Here is a 17,419-nt window from a genome sequence, read left to right as displayed (position 1 = left end):
TAGTTTGCTCCTGGCAGCAGGAAGTTGGTCAGGGGGCTACATCCTGGGGCTGACCAGAGGAGCTCTTCTGTGGCTCCTCCCCGGCCTCCCTCCTGCTGGCATTCTGGGGTGGCCTCTCTGTCACCGCAAAGACTGTCCCCACTCATAGCCACAGTCTGTGCAGTTTTTATTTCAATCAGGAAGTAATCAAATCTATATACAGTCTAAAAACAGTAGAAAAGGTGAGTAAAAAGGCCCACAGTCCATCTGGGGGGGGGGGGGATGGAGCGTGGGCCGGGCGAGCGTCGTACCTGGCACCAGGGAGGGCTGGGCGCTATCCCGGCAGCGACGATCACAAGGCCAAGCAAAGGGAGGCTCGCCAGGCACAGGGCGGGGAGGACACTGCCTGGCCAAGTGAGCCTGCCTGCCTGTCCCCATGGGCCAGGCAGAGACCCTCCCTCGAGGCCCCTCACATGGCCAGCCTGCTTGGGACAGGCCTGTGAGGTCCCAGAGGAAGCCAACACTGGCCTGGATTCCATCAGCAAGTCCAAACCTGCAGAGGAAGGGCTCTGTCTCAGGTGCCCTTTGGCCCCGCTGCCTCACCACCACCTGCCATTCGTCCTGGCCCTCTAGGGCCACCTGCCCAAAGCTCCTAGGTCCTCAGCCCCCGTCCCCTGCTCCGGGTGTGCAGCCCCGGGAAGGCCCGAGCCAAGGTGCTGACCTTCACAGTGCTGTCCACGGCACCTGAGAAGAGCCGGCCCCGGGACACAGCCAGTGCAGTTACACTGCCCTGGTGACGCAGTAGGGTCTGCGTGCAGATCATGTTGTCCATACTCCACACCTGGGGGCACACGGAACATGAGGCCTCACCCGGGCCCCGCCGCCCACCCTCAGCCTCCCAGCAGCATCAGGCCAGTGCAGCACGCACCCTGAGAGACCGGTCATAGGACGCACTGAAGACTTTGGTCTGGTCTGGTGTGGAGATGACGGCCAGGGCGTACACGGTGCCAACGTGGCCCGTCAGGGTCCGCACCTGCTCCTTGGACTCGATGTCCCACACCTGAGAGAGTGGCACAGGCAGGTCAGAGCCACAGATGAGGGAGGACAGGGGCCCAGAGTTAGGCCCTGCCCCTAGGCATCCGCCTTACATGGATGAGGTTCTCGTAGGTGCCACAGACAATGTGGTGATTCGTCACAGCAATAGAGTAGACGCTGCCGCCAGATGTCTGCAGGACGTGGATGCAGTCGAGGGTCCGGATGTCCCAGATCTGCAGACAAGCTCAGGCCACTTGGTCCCCGGCCAGGCACCTCACCCCCAGGGCTTCTGAGGCTCTGGACAGTGTGAGCAGCCCCCCATCCTCCAGGATATGTGAGGGGACAGGGGAGATGGAGCTCCCAGGAGCAGGCCTGGGCGGTGTTGGCACAGGGGGCGGTCCTCCCGCGGGAAGCACGCAGGGCATACCTTGATTGTCTGGTAGGAGCCGCTGTACAGGTAGCTCTGGGCAGCCACCAGGGCTCGAACCCAGTGGTTGAGACCCGTGAGCTCCTTTTTTAGCTTCAGTTCAGTGCCCACGATGTCCCAGACCTGCGGGGACAGCTGTAAGCACAGGCTGGGGGGCAGGCACCCGGCACCCCGATGCCCCACATGTGCACGCGCAACGTCCTGCCGGACCTTGATGGCCTTCAGGGAGCCGCTGAAGAGCATGTTGTGTGAGGAGACCAGCGTGCACACCGGGTTGTCATGAGCCCGGATTGTGTTCACCTTCTGCAGGTTCTGGATGTCCCACACCTGGTGTGCGGGAGAACGGGCAGCCTCAGGTTCCCAGACCCCAGTGTGGCCCCGGCCTCTCTTGCCCACCTGCCTGCCCCACTCACGATGATGGTGCAGTCCGCTGAGCCACTGTACAGCTTGCACCTGGGGGAGCGGAGGCAAGGTGTCAGGGCAGAAGCCACCATGCTTGCTGACACTGTCCTGCCAGGCCGAGGGAGCAGCAGCCACCAGGAATCGGCAGCTCGGGCCAGCGCCAGGGCCACACCTGCTCCCTTGAGTCCTTGGTTTTCCTGTCTCGGCGAGGGAACCTTGGGAATGGAAGCCCGAACCCTGCCGCCTGCTTGGCAGGTGTCCGACAGCGAGCTGGGAGGTAATGATCCCCGTCAGTGCTGCTGGCAGTGAAGCCGCTGCTTTCTGGGAGGGAGCATGCGCCTCTCTCTCTCCATGCCTCACGCTCATGCCGTGACATGAGACCTCATGACACGAGACAAGAGAAAAGGTCTAGAAAGGGCTACCCTGGGGGCAAGGGGGTTGCCGGGACAGCAACTCGGTGGTCCTGTCCCTGAACCGTGCCCAGGGCTCTGGCTACAGGCCGGCGAGCAGGAGCTGAACTCCCGCCTCCACCATGCCCTCTGGCTGCCTGAGGCACCCCCACACCAGCTCCATATGTCGTGAATGTGTGTCTTCAGAGAGGGAGGGCCCGTGTGCCACCACCTCGCCATCCAGCCTTGCTCGAGAGTCAGGGTGCCCCACAAGAGGGCTAGACACAGCCACTTGAGGACACATGGGGCCACACAGGCTCGAGCTATGGCCCACGGGGTGGCGGCACGGGGTCTACTGTCGCTGGCTCTGCACGGGCGCTGTGGGCAGTAGATGCACACATGCCTCCACTCACCCTTGGATGCACAGCGCTAGCACAATGCCGTCGTGACCCTCCAGGGTCTTCTGGCACTTGTAGGTGGTACACGTGTCCCAAACCTGCAGAGACCAGGGTCAGAGTGGGTCCCAGCAGGGTCAGCCCAATGCCAGCAAGGATGGAAGGTGTGCTCAGGGAAAAGCCTCGGCCATAGGCAGGCCAGAGCTGGAGAGGTTGGCATGCAGTGCCCGCCCTGTCCCAGGCTGTAGACCACCCCCCAGGCAAGACCCCACTCACCTTGATGGTCTTGTCGGAGGAGCCGCTGAAGAGCAGGTCCCCCATGGAGTAGACACAGAGACACCAGACAGGGCCCTGGTGGCCCACGAAGGTTCCTTTGCACTTGAAGATCTGCTGCGGGTCGTAGGCTGTGGAGGCGGGAGGAGCTGGTGAGGGCCTGGCGGCGCCCAGGGGCGGGGGTGGGAGCGGCAGTGGCAGGCCGGTACTCACATCCTAGGATGCCCATGTTGAGCCTTGCGTTGATATGGGACAGCTCGTCCTGCCAAGGGCAAGAGCGGAAGGCACATTGGCTGTGGCTCCGTTACCCCCCTGCCCCCAGGCAGCGCTCGGCCGGGGCAGAACAGGCGCAGCGGCAGCCGCCCCTGGCACAAGCACCTGACGGTGAGTGGGGATGGGCCTCCTGCTGGGACCCACATGAGAGGCAGTCCTGAGCTCCCCCGTTCCCCCCACTGCCCCCTGCACTTGGGCCCCGACTGCTGCTCACGTTCAACATGGACGCATCCCTGCGGAACTCCATGAGGTCCTCACTGAGCTTGCTCTGGTTTTCGTCTAAGACGTCTGGGTGACAGGGAAGAGGGTGTCAAGGACCAGGAAGAGGGGCTGCCACCCTGCCTCTCTGGGACATGCCCTCACCGAACTTGAGCTCCAGGCTCTTCTCCAGCTGGTCAATCTTCTCTGAGAGCTTGCCCAGCATGGAGCGCAGGAAGGCGATCTCCTGGTCCTTCTGGGCCAGCGCCACATGCATCTCGTGGAAGCGGTCGTCTGTCTGCTGCAGAAACTCCTTCAGGCCCTCAAAGCGACAGGTCTCCAGGTGCGTCTCATACGTGTCCTGGTTCCCGATGAACGTGCACCTGGAGGGCCAGGATGGCTGCCCTGCCCACCGGCTCACCTGCCCGCTTGGCGGGGCCCCTCACCCCAGGAGTCTCTGTCCAGTCCTCCCACACCTGCTCCCCGCCTATGTGTCCTGCTCCCGCTCAGCACCCAGCAGCTGCTTTGCAAGGAAATCCAGTCACTTTGCTCCTGCTCGCAGCCCTCCGAGGGCCCTTGGCCCGCCTCCCAGCTCCTGCCCCTCCTGCCCAGCACACCTCAGCTGCCCCCCCGCCCCCATGGGTCCAGCTGCCCAGAGCCCTTGTGCTGGTCCTTGGCGCACACCCGCACATGCATTAGTTCTCAGGGCCCGCCTTCCCTGGCCCCCCGCGCCCCAGCCACTCCGACCCCTCTGCGTTCCTGTAGGGCTCGGGTCTCTCCTGCACAGCACCTGTACCTCAGGTTGTAATTACACAGCTGGTGGTGTGGCTCCCGCTAGGGTCCGTCTCCCCGGGGACCCTGGCTGTCTCCCCAGCGCTCAGCACACAAGTGGATCTCAACAAAGGTTTGCTGAAGGAGGGACTGTGAATGCCAGCCCGGCCCCCACCCCCTGCCCTCCTGCCTGCCCACCACCATCCTAGGGCAGCCCCCGCGCGCCCGCCCCCGCCCACTCACCCGTACTTGGAGTGGGGACACTTGATGTGCTCGCACTCCTTGAGGTGGGCTTCCAGGTTCATCTTGAGGAGGGGTGGGCAGCTGGGGTTGTTAGGGCATCGCACGGGCCTGTAGTCACAGCTGCCCTCGTGGTCCCTGTGGGAGGCAGGACACGGCGGGCAGGGGCGCCGGTTCTCAGCACCCCGGGAGCTGGGGAGCCAGGGGCTGTGGAGGGTACTTACTTGCGAGCGCTGAGCTTGATGGTGAAGGGGCACCCTCGGGGGTCCACCTCAAAGACTGGGGGCTTCCCGCCCCCTGCTGCCCGGCAGCCGTGCCTGCAGTGGATGAAGAGCTCCCCGATCTGCTCGGCCACCGCAATGTTGTTCACCACCACTGTCAGCTTGGCGTGGTCCACGGGGCACTTCTCTGGAGGGAAGGGCGTGCTGACCCCACAGTCCACCTGGCCACCCCCTCCCCTGGCACCTCTGTTCAGAGCACTGTGGCCAGGCTGTGCTGGGGGAGGACTCTTCCCTGGTGAGCAGCTGGTGGGAAACTGAGGCCTGGTGTGGCAGGCCCGGAGCATGCTCCCCACGCTGGGTGGAATGAACCTGTGTCTGGGGCCTGATCCACTCATCTACCTGCCCTGCTGAGAGGCCTGGAACAGGAGGGGTGCATAGCCGGGCCACCATGAATGACCACTGGGTGAGAAGGAGGGGACAGAGGCCCCTCAGCTGACTCAGGAGTCCGGGACGGGGTGGAGAGAGCTGGAGACACAGCGTGGAGAGGAGCCAGGCCTGGGGCAGGGCGCCAAGGCCGAGATAGTGAGGTGGGCAGCCCCCGTCAGAGAGCCCGGGGCCCGTGAGCTGTGGGTCTCACTGCTCTGCCCGTCAGGTTCAGAGGCTGGCCAGCGTGCACCTGGCGCTGCTGCTGCCTGTGGCAGAGCTACTGGGGGCAGGATGAGGGAGGAGCCCCCATGTAGCAGGGGCACTATCAGTGCTGGGCGCGGGATAGGACCCCCTGGAGGGACCCCCCTACCCCCACCCTGGGTAACGAGGTGGCCGGGCCCGGGTCTGCAAGGGCCTTACCTGACTTCAAGGCACATCTTCGACAGAACGTGTGCTGTGGAGATGACGGGTGAGCTTGGAGCACAGCCACAGAGCTGCCCCCCCAACCGCCCGGCCCCCTACAGGGGCACCTGCAGGGCAGCCACACCTGCTGGGCCCGCAACTGAGACCAAAGTTCCGCAGCACAGTGGCCGGCAGCCTGCCTGGCCTCGTGGCAGCGCACAGGTCAGGAAGGGACGGGCAGGGCGGGACGTGGTGGCCTTACCCCACACGTGGTGATCACAGGGTCCTTGAACACGCTGCAGCAAAGCTGGCAGCAGAGCTTCACCGAGGGCTGCTCAGCAAACACCAGCGGCTCCTAGAGCAGTGCGGGCAGGTGAGGGGACTGCTGCGCCCTGGCCCAGGGAGGGCCTGCTGAGGCCCCGGGCTGGGCCTGCACTGGAGGGGACGGGGACGGTCCCTCTAGCTGCGCCCTTGGCCACCCGTGCGTACCGTCCACCTGACAAAGACTGGAAGGGACCCCCTGCACCGGGATCCACCCTCACTGCCAGGGCTGAGAAGGCGAAGAGCGTGCCTGGGGGGACTGGGCGGGATCACACCCTCTCACCAGGCCCAAGGGGAAGGTCCTGCCGCCACCGCCACCACAGACGGAGGGGCCGCCCTGCCGCGCGGACACACCTACCGGCTCCTCCTCCTCCTCAGGCAGCGAGAACGTGGAGCGCAGGGACATGCTGGACTCTGAGTGCAGGGAGCGGACGGAGATAGCCGAGTCGGAGCGGCGTGGGGTGCTGATGGGGGGCTAGAGGGCACGGGGGCAGGCAGCCCGTCAGCCGCGGGGAGGGCAGGGCCCCCTGGTCCCGGCGGGCGCTCACGCGTGTGCCCGGGGAGCCGGTGCGGTGCCCGGGCCCCTGCCTGCCCGGCGGTCCCGGCCCTGTTGCTGGGCCACCCGCGCACGTCTGCCAACTTTCTTTGTGTAAATGGAGAGACTTCCTGCTATTGAATTCCAGGAGGACACGCTCGCCTGGCCCGCTTCCTGCTTCCCGTGAGGGAGTGTGGGCTGCGCACGGGGCGCCTCCATCAGCCAGTCCTGGGCCAGCCTCAGTGCCCGGACCGCTAGAGGGAGGGACGGCTGGCGGATGCTATGGGGCCCTGGGTCCCTGGGTCCCCTCGGCCAGGCCACTGAGGCTCCCATGGAGGGCAGGGACGCCCCCCGCTGACCCCGGGCCAAGATGCCTAACCAGAGGGGGAGGGTCTGGGGGAGCCAGGGGGGGCTCTGTTCCCCCCCCCAAGTAGGGATCCTGTAAGAGCCACTGCTCCCCACACTCCCGGCCCACCCAGAGGCCTCATTCATGAACCACAGACCTCCAGCCTCCACAGCCCACGGGCCCGCGGCTGCCCGTCTGAACCTCTGCACAAGGTCAGGAAAATCCCCTCCCCACCAGCCACAGGGGAGTCAGGGGTCATGGAGCCCGAGGCAGGTGCAGCCACAGGGAGTGGGGCGCCAAGCATCTGCTTTGTGCTTGGAGAAGGCCTGGTGCAGCGCCTAGCATGTGGCATGTTTGAATGCGTAGAAATACCGTTTATCTTTGGATTAAATAGAATCCAAGGTGCGGCAGCCCAGCACGTGAAGGCATGGGTCCTGCGAGGCTGGGAGGGCAGGAGAACTAGCTGGAGTCAGCCAGGCATGCACTGGTGAGGTCCCGCCGAGGGAAGGCAGAAAACAAGGCCTGGGACAGGCGAGTGGCAGGAGGGACCCAGCCACCCCCCGGGCCAGTGCAGGTCCTCCCTTCCATCGGCAGGGCCAGGGCCCAGACAGGCAGAGCACAGCCACCCTGACGCTGGCCACACGGCCTGGGAATGGACGGCCAACCCGACACTGCCCGAGCCCCTTCCTCACTCTGCAGCACCAGTGGCAGGAAGCTCTCTGGCTGTCCCGCACCCGTGCAGCCCTCACAGCCTCCAGGTACCTGCTCGGGCCTCCAATCTCCACCGGCGGCCCACCCCCCATCCTCCACTCCACACCAGAGGCACCTTTAAAAATGGAAATCTGATCTTGTCACCCGCAGGGCTGAACAGTCCGTGGCTCCCGTCGCTCCAGCTTGTAGGCCCTGCACCCTACGGCCCAGCTGCCCTCTCTGGACTCGTCTTCCACACAGTCCAGCCATGGGTACTGAGGCTTTAGGGTGTCCGGACACGCCAGCCCTCTGCCTCCTTGGCCCACTACCCACTGCAGACCTACGCTGGGGCATGCCTCGCAGCTAAGCCGCCTTCTTCAGCTACTCCAGGGACCAGGCTCTTGGGAAGGGGGGCACGACGGGAGGCTGTGGGGAGAGGTGGTCACTGCACAGACCTACCATGCTGTCCTCCTCATCTCGTGGTGAGTAGGCAAGGGTGCTGGAGGAGGACGGCGTCCTGCGGTGCTGTTTGTACGTGCTGGTCCCATCAGCTACCAAGCAAAGAGGGTTGGAATGCCATGAGTGGGGGTCATGGGGCTGTGCCTGGCCCATCATGGTGGGAGGCAGGCCCCTGGGCAGATGGGCCCAGCAGCGGCAGGAGCTGGGCCTGACATGGGGCTAGTTCTCTCTGGCAAGTCTCCTTGCCCCCACCCGCTTCCTTGGCCTCCTTCTTGATCTGAGGGACACTGGGTCAGGGCTGGGTTCGTGGGCAGCTGGGAGCCCCCGGCAGGAGCCGGAGCATGGCAAGGGCAAGGGCGTGAGCTGGCCTGAGCCCCCAGCTAGGGCCGTGGTGATCCAGGAAGGGAGGAGCCCCCACATTCGCACTCCCTAGGTGGGCTGAAGGGAGGGTGGAAGGTCTTCTCTGCCTCTCCCTTCTGCCAGCCTGCTCCTGGGGCTGCCCTGTGTCTGGCTAAGGCACGAGGCCAACGCCTGAGTAATCATACCCAATGCCATGTGCTTGGATCTGGGATACGGTCTTGTCTGCCCTCAAGGAGACCCTGCCAGGGTGGGGGCGAGGGCTCTGAAGGCCTCTGTGCACCCAGGAGTAACAGAGGCAGAGAGGCCCCTCAGCTGGTGTGTGGTGGGGCCTGGGACAGCCCACTGTGGGGTCCACTCATCTTCCACTGCTCCCCTGGCCAGAACCTGGCCTAGCCTCCGGCCTTCTCAGCCCACTGCATGGAAGGTGTTGGCCAGGGGTCCACGTGAGAGCCCAAGAACCTCCCTCACAGGCCCTGTGGGCAGCAGCCGGAAGCCCTGGCATGGCTGGCACCAGCCTCCGACACCAGCCAAGCCCAGATGTCATGCCCAGCCCCGAAGACCTGGGTTCGTGATTCCAGGTGTGAGCAGCTGCCTGTGACTGGGCCTTAGTTTCCCCATCTGTACGCCCAGCTCTGACCCCTCCCCGCCACTGAGCAGGGTGCTGGTGGGGCGAGCACCAGACAGACTCAGCCTGGAGCCCTGCAGCTTCTGAGGGTGGCGAAGCGTTGAGGAGAGCACCTCAGGTGCTGGGATGATAGGGGACGTTTCTTTTCTTTTGCTCAGGACCGAACGTCAAAGAAGAAAAAAGGGCCCTTTCAGAGCCTCGGGCTGGGTCACCCAGTGGCAGAGGAGCTGGCATGAGCACATGTGTGAGGCAGCCCCGCCACCTGCTGGAAGAACCTCCAGAAAAGCCCTGAGAAACTAGCTACTTGTGCAAGGAGCAGCGCAGCAGAAAGGCACCCCCTGAACCCCCTGCCCACATCCCTCGTGACCCTCGTGACCCGGGAAAGAGGCTGTGCCCCCGTTTGTTGCTCCTGATGACCTCCTCCGATAAATGGCCCAGGGGTGCAACCAGGCTGGAGGAAGGACCCTATGAGTCCTTCTCACCTGCCAGTGTCCTGGGTGGTCCCCAGTCCCGGTCCTGCAGGGGCTGCTAGGACCTTGGGGCAGGGACGGGCCAGGGCTCACTAGGGATGGGTGGGGGATCCAGGGTGCGGGACAGGACGGGGATGCAGCAGCAGCAGAGCAGCAGGGAGCCCCCCTCCAACACCAGTGCCGCTCCTGCCCCACCGGAAGCACCCCACAGACCCTGGCGGGAGCTAGTGCCACCCAGTCCTGCCAGCCCAGACCGGCTGGGGCTGGCACACTCACCTTTCGTGATGGTGGTGACAGCCGAAAAGGCGGGTCCAAAGGTCGTTTCCATCCTGGTCTGGAGAGAGAATGCAGAAGGTTTGACCCCGGCCCCCAAAGTGGATGTGGACACACACACAAACACGCACGGACATGCCTTCACGCCGGTGTGCCTGTGGGCATGCGTGCATATGCACGGACCACCCAAGCCGGGAGGGGTCGGCTCCAGAAGCTCTGCTAGAGGGCCGCGCATGTGTAGCGGGCGTAAAGGGCAGACCCCGGCCCACGAGGTCTCCTCTTACCCCAGCTGCGACGTCTGGGGTGGGAAGGTTGGCGGGCCCCCCGGAGAAGCGGTTGTAGCGGGCGTTCTTGCCCGAGCTCATGCTCTAGAGAGGCATCTAGGGTCCTCCGGCAGCGTCTCCTGGGCGGGCGGCACAAGGGTGGGCTTCAGACAGTAGCCTGGTCCCCGCGGGCACACTTCGGCCTCTCTGCCACTGGTCGTGAAGAGGCGCGGCCACATGGGCAAAGTCCCTCTCCCTGCCTGCCTCCCGCCCCAGATGTGCACAGGCTCCAGGAAGGGAGGAGGCCCCGGCTGTAGGCAGGCAGCAGGCCCTGAGTTTTACCTTCCTTTAAGGCCTAGCCCTTCAGAAAAGCCACAAGCTCCGCCCAGGAGGTGGAGGCCCCCACGGTGCCGTCTGACCCCCCAGGTGTGAGGGCAACTGTCCTCGGGGCCGAGACTGGGCCGTGGCGCCCAGGACGGGATCAAGCCATATGCCTGCTTCCTGCCAGGGTAGGTGTGTCAGGCCCTGGGTAGTCCCCTTCCTGCGGACAGGGGACGGTGGCCACACCCCAGGGAACCTATGCATGACACACCTGGTGCCCAACACTCAGAGCCTCGTCATGCAGATAAAGCCATTTTGGGGGCAGGGGCAAGAGATGAGAGCCCTGACTCACTCCTCAGGCTTAGCTGAGGACTCGTGGGCGGAGGTGGCAGGAGAGGGCACAGTGGGAACCATCCTGGGCCTCCGAGAACAGAAGAGGGGAGCACAGGCTACTGGAGAGGAGAGGGCCAGCGGCTGCCCAGATCATGGATGGGCCGGGGAGAGCTGCTCCACTGCCCCTTCCCAGAGGCCCTCCCAGCGTCAGTGTCCACAGTCGTGGCCTGTGCCCCACCTCCTGCCATGGCCCGGAGTCAGCGTAGCCACAGGGCCCCAGTGTCAGGCCAGGCTCCCCACGAGGAGGAAGGCTGCATCCCCAGGACTGCCTCCACCTGGCGGACATGAGCTCTCTGCCCCGGGAGACCCCTGAACAGCCCCCCTGGGATGCTACACCATGAGCTCATCACTAGCCGCCCAGCCCAGCCACCAGAACAAGTGTCAGCATCTCCCCGGGAAACCAGCTGGTCTTGCTCCTATGAGACAGAAGGGGGTGTGGCAGGCTGGGGCCCACCCCATGGTCTGAAGGCCTGAGGACTGGAAAGGGCGCCTGGCGGGTGGGCTGCTAGGCCTCCCACACCGTGGGAGAAGGCAAGGGATGCTCTCTGTCCCCACCCGCGGTCAGCTGGCTGCAGCACCTTCTCCATCAGGCCCTCGTGACCCAGCACACCTGGCCACCCACGTCTGCCTCACACACACCCCGGAACCACGCAGGGGTCTTCGGGCCCAACCCACGGTCTCCAGGAGAGAGCTGGCCCTCAAGCTCTGTCCCCACACTGCTCCTGAGCTATCTGTCCGGCCCTCACCCTGTGTTCTCTCCCGCCTGCCCCTTCAAATGTCACCTTCAAGCCCCCCTCCCAGGCTTCTAGACTCAGGCCTCAATGGGTGACTCTCAGCCCCCGAGTTTGCACCCACAAGGTACCGCCAGCCCTGTTCAGAGTGCCCTACGGGTCCAGCTAGGCAGAGGGACACACGAGGTGGACCAAAGCCTCCTCTCCTGCCCACCACTCCCCCTGCTGTGACTCAAGGGACTTGGCTGTGTGTCCTAGACCAGGCTCTCCAGTGGCTTGTCCTCTGGAGGGGGGGGGGGGGCAGGCAGGGGCTCCTGGGAGTGGGCAGTATCAGGCCCGAGGACAGAGGTGTGAATGTGGCGTGTCCAGAAGCCCGACCTCCAGCGCCGCTGCTGGTCTCCGTGCTAAGCAGGAAATCTTGGGTGCTGCCCTGCTTGGATTATGGCCACTGTGGCCGGGGTGAGGTCCACACAGCTCGAATAGAGGAGCTCCAGGACTCACCTTTCGGGAAGCCCAAGGTTGGCTCCCGCCTCAGCACCACAGGCAAGCTGGGAGGAGGGTGGGGGTGGGTCGCAGGGAGGCAGCTGGCTCACACTGACCTGGATTTTACAATCCATCTGCTCCCTCTGCTGCAAGCTCCCAAAGCCCAGAGGCCAGCAGCCAGCTCCAGCAAGCAGCACCCGGGGTCTGGGCAGCCGCGACCCCAGCAGGGACACTCCCTGGGACCCCGGCCAGCCCGCCAGCCCCCATGGGGCCTGTGTGCCTGTTGCTGAAGTCTGAGAGCGCAGGCGTCTGGTCTGGCTCTCCCTCGCTCAGGAGTGAAGTAAACAGAAAGGCACGCAGGGCTAGCAGGGCAACATGCAAATGGGCTGGAGAGTCCCCCAACGGCCAATAGCGGCCTCAGACGCAGGGCAGCGGGTGGGGGCAGAGAGCAAAACCCAGCCACAGAAAGGGCGGAAGTAGGGACGGAGTAGGAAGTAGGGACGGAGTAGACGGAGTAGACGAGGGAACCACTTCCCCATTTACACAGGTTGGCACGCAGCCCCAGGGTGCAGGCCACTGCCCCCCCCCCCCCACCAGCTGTGCGCCCCCAACACAGGGATCAGTTCCTACCCTAAGCATCCAGGAATTGAGCAAGATGCCCTGAGCTTTCAGCCCTGCTCCCTCCCCAGGGGTTGCATCTTGCAAGAAGAGTCTTCTCTGGCATCCTCCAGCTCTGCAGGCCAAACCCAGGAAGTGACCCGCACAGCTCCACACCCCTTGGCCGCCCAGCTGTCCTGGGGGTGTACCCCAGCCCCCGGGAGTTGGCCCCTTCACCACTCCACATTACCCTGTAAGCAGGCTGACAGGGAGCTGTCAACTGGACAACCGGACTCTCCCAAACTGGGAGGAGCTGTGGGCTGGACCTGCCAGGCCCAGCTGGGGTGGGAGGAGACAGAGCCCCCCCAGCTCCCCCTCCCCAGCCAGGTCCCTACCCTGCCTCTTCCAGGTGTCTCAGCAGAGCCCAGGGCAAGGACCTGAGAATTCTCTTAGAGACACAAGACCCCAAGTCCCAGCAGAGATGGGTGGTCTGTCTGCCTCAGGTTGGGGGGGGGGCATGGTACCCAAGGGCGCTCAGGGTCAGTGCAGAACCAGCCCCCCTGTAGCCCCTCACGTGAGCCTAGGGTCAAGGCCCACGGATCTTTGTCCACCCACATCTGTATCCAAAGGACTTCTGGGGCTCTGGGGTACACTCCCTGCCCAAGGGGGAACCAGAGATCCACCTACAAGGTCCTACCCCTAGCTCCTTGCCGGGAAAGCCCCCCCACCAGCCCCCTTCTCTGGGGGACCCCTCCCCAGCTCATGCCCTGGACAGAAGGCATCAGGATCTGCTAAGGCGTCACCCTTGGGAGTGTGGGACACGGGTCCCCCAGCGTGGTTCGTGTGGCCGGCAGCCAGTGGAGTGGGCAGTGCACATGCTGGAATCCCGCGGGGGGTGGGGGAGCAGAAGCAGGTCTCACTAGAGCCAAGCCCCACCCCGAGGCGGCTCCCCTAGCTGCCCCAGGCGGAGGGCGTGGTGGGGTCTCCCAAACAGCCTGTGCTGAGCCAGCAAGGGGGTAGGCATGCCCTGGAAACCCCATCAGGCCGCACATTTGGTGGTGATGGTTCCGGGGGGAGTACCGGTGACTCAGGACACCGCAGCCCTGCCTGGCACGGAGCTGTGGGTGGCCGGCTGGATTACAGCCGGAGCTCCAGGCACAGGCCCCGTATCACCCACGGACCACCCAGCCCCTGGGTCAGCCCCTGCCCGAGGCCCCCGGGGCCCAAGCCCAAGCGGGGCGGCCAAATCCTATAGAAACAGGCTGCGTTGCCATAGCAGAGCCACATACACTCCCCCTGCTGTTCCCTGACGTCCTCTTAGGATGTCTTTTCCATCCCAGACACGCAGGGTGTGATGTCAGGGATCCCCTCAGCACCTCAGCAGGCACTGGCTCGAGGCCGGCCAGGCCTCCCTGCCCTCACCTGCCACCCTTGTCTCTGTACCCACAGTCCTAATCCACAGGAACTCCAAGGTCGTCCCTGGGATGCTGGGTCCTTACACCCCTGCCTGGCCTCTCACCTTGGGTATCCAGGCCCAGCCTCTCCAGCACCCACAGGCCCCTCTGCTGGAGGGAGAGCATCCCTCCTGCTGGGCCAGCCTGGCTCTAACCCCCACTCAGCAAGGGGAATGCCTCTGCCTTTCCACCTGCCCCTTGGGGCCAGACTCATCTCCTACTCTTTCCCTCCGATAGGATGGATGGCCACATACAAGCTGTAGACTCAGCCTGGGGGGGGCGGGGGGGGCTGGGGGGTTACTCCTGGAGAGCTTCCTGGAGGAAGGGGCTGGCCAGATCCGGAGCAGGGAGAGAGCATTCTGGGAAAAGGTGGTATTTGTCCTCCTATCTCAGCACCTGGCTGCAGGGCCCACTCTTACCTGCCCACACTCTCCCACCAACTCAGGGTCTGGCCCACCTCCAGCGGCAGGGGTACAAATGGGAGCGCGTCCCACGCTGCAGCACGTCCCACGCTGCCTTAAATCAGCGAGTCTAAACCTGTGGAGACGGGTCCTGGGCCTGTGCCCAAGAGCCAAGTGGCCAGCAGTGGCTTAGGCCCAGGCTACACCTCCAGGCCGCCTGGCCAGTTCTCACTGCTCCCCATGCGGTTTCTGTCCCTCTGCCTTCCTCTTTCTCGCTTCCCTGCATTAGCGGGGAGCGCATGCGAAGTCCACCCCATTCCTGGCACATCCCTTCCCTCCTGGTTCTGCAAGGCTGCTCCTTCTGCCTGGGGGCTCCTGGGGTTGGTTCACCCCCCAACTAGACTTCCAGACAGCATGCCTCCCCTGCTGGGGGCGGCCAAGCAGCAGGTCCCCGAGTGACATTAGCACTAGCTGCCCCCCCACCCCAGGGGCCCATTTCCTCTGTCGTTTGCCCGCCTGACCCACACTCCTCCACAGAGCAACCCAATGCCTTCTGCTGCAGGGCCAGAGCACACAGGACAGCTGCGGGGGGCTGGTGGGCCCCTCTGCAAGGGTCCCTCCTGCCTAAGCCAGCCTGAGCGCCTGGCGAAGCCCCAGCGGCCCACCCAACAGCAAGGTCAGGCCAGTGGGGACCCAGGTTCAGAGCAGGTTATGTCCTGCCGACACCTCCCAAAGCTGGACACGTGCTGACCCCTGCAAGTGTCCTTTATGGAGATGGAATAGCATCACGGTCAAGGCCACGAGCACGGGACTCAGACCTGGATTCAAATCCCACCTCTGCCACACAACAACTGCGTGACTTTGGGCAAGCTGCTCACCCTCCCGGGCCTTCGATTTCCCAGCCCCGAAATGGAGTGGATGTACCCACATCCAAAAGGAACTGTGAGGGAACCCTGGGTGGCGCAGCGGTTTAGCGCCTGCCTTTGGCCCAGGGCGCGATCCTGGAGACCTGGGATCGAGTCCCACGTCGGGCTCCCGGTGCATGGAGCCTGCTTCTCCCTCTGCCTCCCTCTGCCTCTTTCTCTTTCTCTCTCTCTCTCTCTCTGTCTGTGACTATCATAAATAAATAAAAATTAAAAAAAAAAAAAAAAGGAACTGTGAGAGACGCCTCTCAAGGCACCAGCCAAGGCCCTGCCAACAGCAGCCTCTCTCGGGAGCCAGAAACGGAGCTGAGAGGCCATCCCAGGACTTAGAGCCCGCAGGAGGCCACGCAGAGGCCGAATGAAGCCCTGTTCCTCTTGCTTCCTCTGTTCTGCCAGCAAACTGAGGAGTCCGCCGTCACTGAGGCCAGGCAGCCCCAGGCCAAGCTGTGCCCCGAGCCGCCAAGCCACGGCGCCCAACCTGCCCAGGGCCCCCCAGTCAGCATGGGCCCTTCCACACACTGCTCCCATCTCCCGGATCGCACCTTGCCATTCCCACGGCCAAGTTCACACCCACCGCGGGCCAGTCCCTGTGCTGGGGAGGGGGGGCGAATGTGAGCTGGAGTCGCTGGGGGCCCTGGGAGGAGAGGCGGACGAGGCTCCAGAGTACTACTGATCCCCGTAGGCACTTTTCTGTGGGTTCTTGTCCCGACTAAGTCAATACTGCAGGCTTTGGTCTGTTCCATTGGTTTCCAGAAATACCATGACCCACAGCCACAGTGGGGGTTACTCCACAGGGACCCTTCAGGAAGGAGGACTCCCCCTCCTTCTCAGCTGGTTACCTCCTTCATCCAGGCTGCCCCTACCTACCCCCGCTTCCCCTCACAGTGAGGCTCTGGCTGCCGGGGGGGATAATACAGAGATACCACACAGGAACCTCGAGACACCGGGGCTGGGGGGTTCCATGGAGAAACGTGAATCCCCAGAGCAGTGCAAGTAGGGGTTTATGACACAGAGGTGGTGTCTGCTACACAGGCCTTCAGGGAAGGGGTGTGGGAAGGGAGGGGCCCAAAGAGAAGGAATGAGGAAGAGAGAGGCCACATGCTTGGCAAAGGCCAGGAGGGTGGGCAGCCACCAGGAGAGGGGACCTGTGTGCGCGTGGGGAGGCCTGTGGGATGGGGAGAAGGCTGGACAGCCTGGAGCTCCAAGCAGGGGAGGCTGCAAAGGGCGGAATCCCCAGCCCTAGCCTCCACCCCTGTCCTGCCAAAGCAGGGTGGGATCCAGAACTGCAGGTTCAGCCCCAGCTGCATGCCCCTGCCTGGTCAAGACAGCAGACCCAGTGAGGGGTGGGAGCCCCCTCCCAGCCCGCTGTCCCCCACGCACAGGTCAGCCTCCTCACCGTCTTCTGCTTCCCCGGGAACATCAGTCCGTCCTCCACACACGGCCAGAGGCTCCTTACTAGACTTGGATCTGACGCAGGCTCTCGTGGCTTGAGTGCCCCCCCAACAGCCTCCCTGCCACCCTGTGTCGGCCTCAGGGGCTTGCCTGTCACCCCTCTGCCAGCACTCCCTGGTGCACCTGGCCCCTCCTCCTCACTCTGGCCTTTGCACACCTTGCTCCCTCTGCCAGGCATGCTCTTCCAGCAACTTCCCAGGACAGGCTGCTTGCGGGAGGAACCTCCGCCCTCACCAAGCCGGTGGGAGCGCCCAGGGCTCCCCCCTCCAGCGTCCTGCTTCTCCCACGACACCTATCACAACTCCTCAGGATTCCCCGGGTGCTGTCCAGCGCTCCGCACCCGGGATCACCGGCTTGAGCCCCCAGGAGACGCCTGCCAATGCCTGGAGGCATTCCGGGTGGTCACGGGGTGGGGGGGAGGCCCCTGTATCTAGCGGGTGGAGACCGGGGATATTGCTCCACGTCCACCGAAGCACGGCGGGGAACGCTCGGCGCCCAGTGTCAACAGCGGCGGGCCGCAGAAAAGCTGCCAGAGAAGCAAAGCCGCTCCACCAACGCGGCGGGGAGGAGGCAATGAGCAACGACCGCGCGAGACCCCGGCCCGCGCCCGCCCCGCCCCCCAGGCCGCTCCCACTCCGCGGGCCCCGACGCGCCCCCCGCGCGGCCCCGAGGCACGAGCCCCCGGCCAGGCGCGCCTCGCCGACACTCACCCGCCCGCGGCCACCGGGGAGCGGCAGCGCCACCCTCCCGCTTCATCGTGCCCCCGCGGCCGCCGGCCGGGAAAGGGACAGGACGTGCGAGCCGGAAGCGCCCGGGCGCGGCGCACGCCGGGACTTGTAGTTCCCCGACTCGCAATGTCCTTGGGGCCGCCTCACGCGCGGCTCCTCAGAA

General features: G+C 64.7%; 1 protein-coding gene across 6 annotated transcripts; it reads right to left on the bottom strand.

Annotated features, from left to right (window-relative positions):
• Window positions 1–149: 149 nt before the first annotated feature.
• Window positions 150–17,392, bottom strand: TRAF7 (TNF receptor associated factor 7). 6 transcript variants are annotated; one of them, XM_072835337.1, is made up of 21 exons: window positions 17,239–17,392; window positions 9,795–9,913; window positions 9,514–9,571; window positions 7,783–7,874; window positions 6,111–6,227; window positions 5,694–5,786; window positions 5,450–5,483; window positions 4,607–4,790; window positions 4,386–4,520; window positions 3,537–3,754; window positions 3,388–3,461; window positions 3,114–3,162; window positions 2,904–3,031; window positions 2,646–2,728; window positions 1,855–1,894; window positions 1,652–1,768; window positions 1,442–1,564; window positions 1,128–1,247; window positions 908–1,039; window positions 701–820; window positions 150–532 (listed from the first exon to the last, which is right to left on the bottom strand). In XM_072835337.1, the coding sequence occupies exons 2-21, from the start codon at window positions 9,873–9,875 to the stop codon at window positions 518–520; spliced, it is 2,013 nt and encodes a 670-aa protein (XP_072691438.1). In that variant the 5' UTR covers window positions 9,876–9,913; window positions 17,239–17,392; the 3' UTR covers window positions 150–517. The 6 variants fall into 6 exon arrangements, with proteins under 6 accessions (XP_072691438.1, XP_072691440.1, XP_072691441.1 ...); XM_072835339.1 differs by having other exon boundaries at window positions 4,392–4,520; XM_072835340.1 differs by lacking the exon at window positions 17,239–17,392 and adding an exon at window positions 11,818–12,049 and having other exon boundaries at window positions 4,392–4,520.
• Between the last annotated feature and the right edge of the window lie 27 nt (window positions 17,393–17,419).

This window comes from Canis lupus, chromosome 8, assembly GCF_048164855.1.
Source record: "Canis lupus baileyi chromosome 8, mCanLup2.hap1, whole genome shotgun sequence".
NCBI classification, from domain to species: Eukaryota; Metazoa; Chordata; class Mammalia; order Carnivora; family Canidae; genus Canis; species Canis lupus.
The sequence above is the reverse complement of the archived record's forward strand: the minus strand, read 5'-3'. Positions and strand labels throughout refer to the sequence as shown.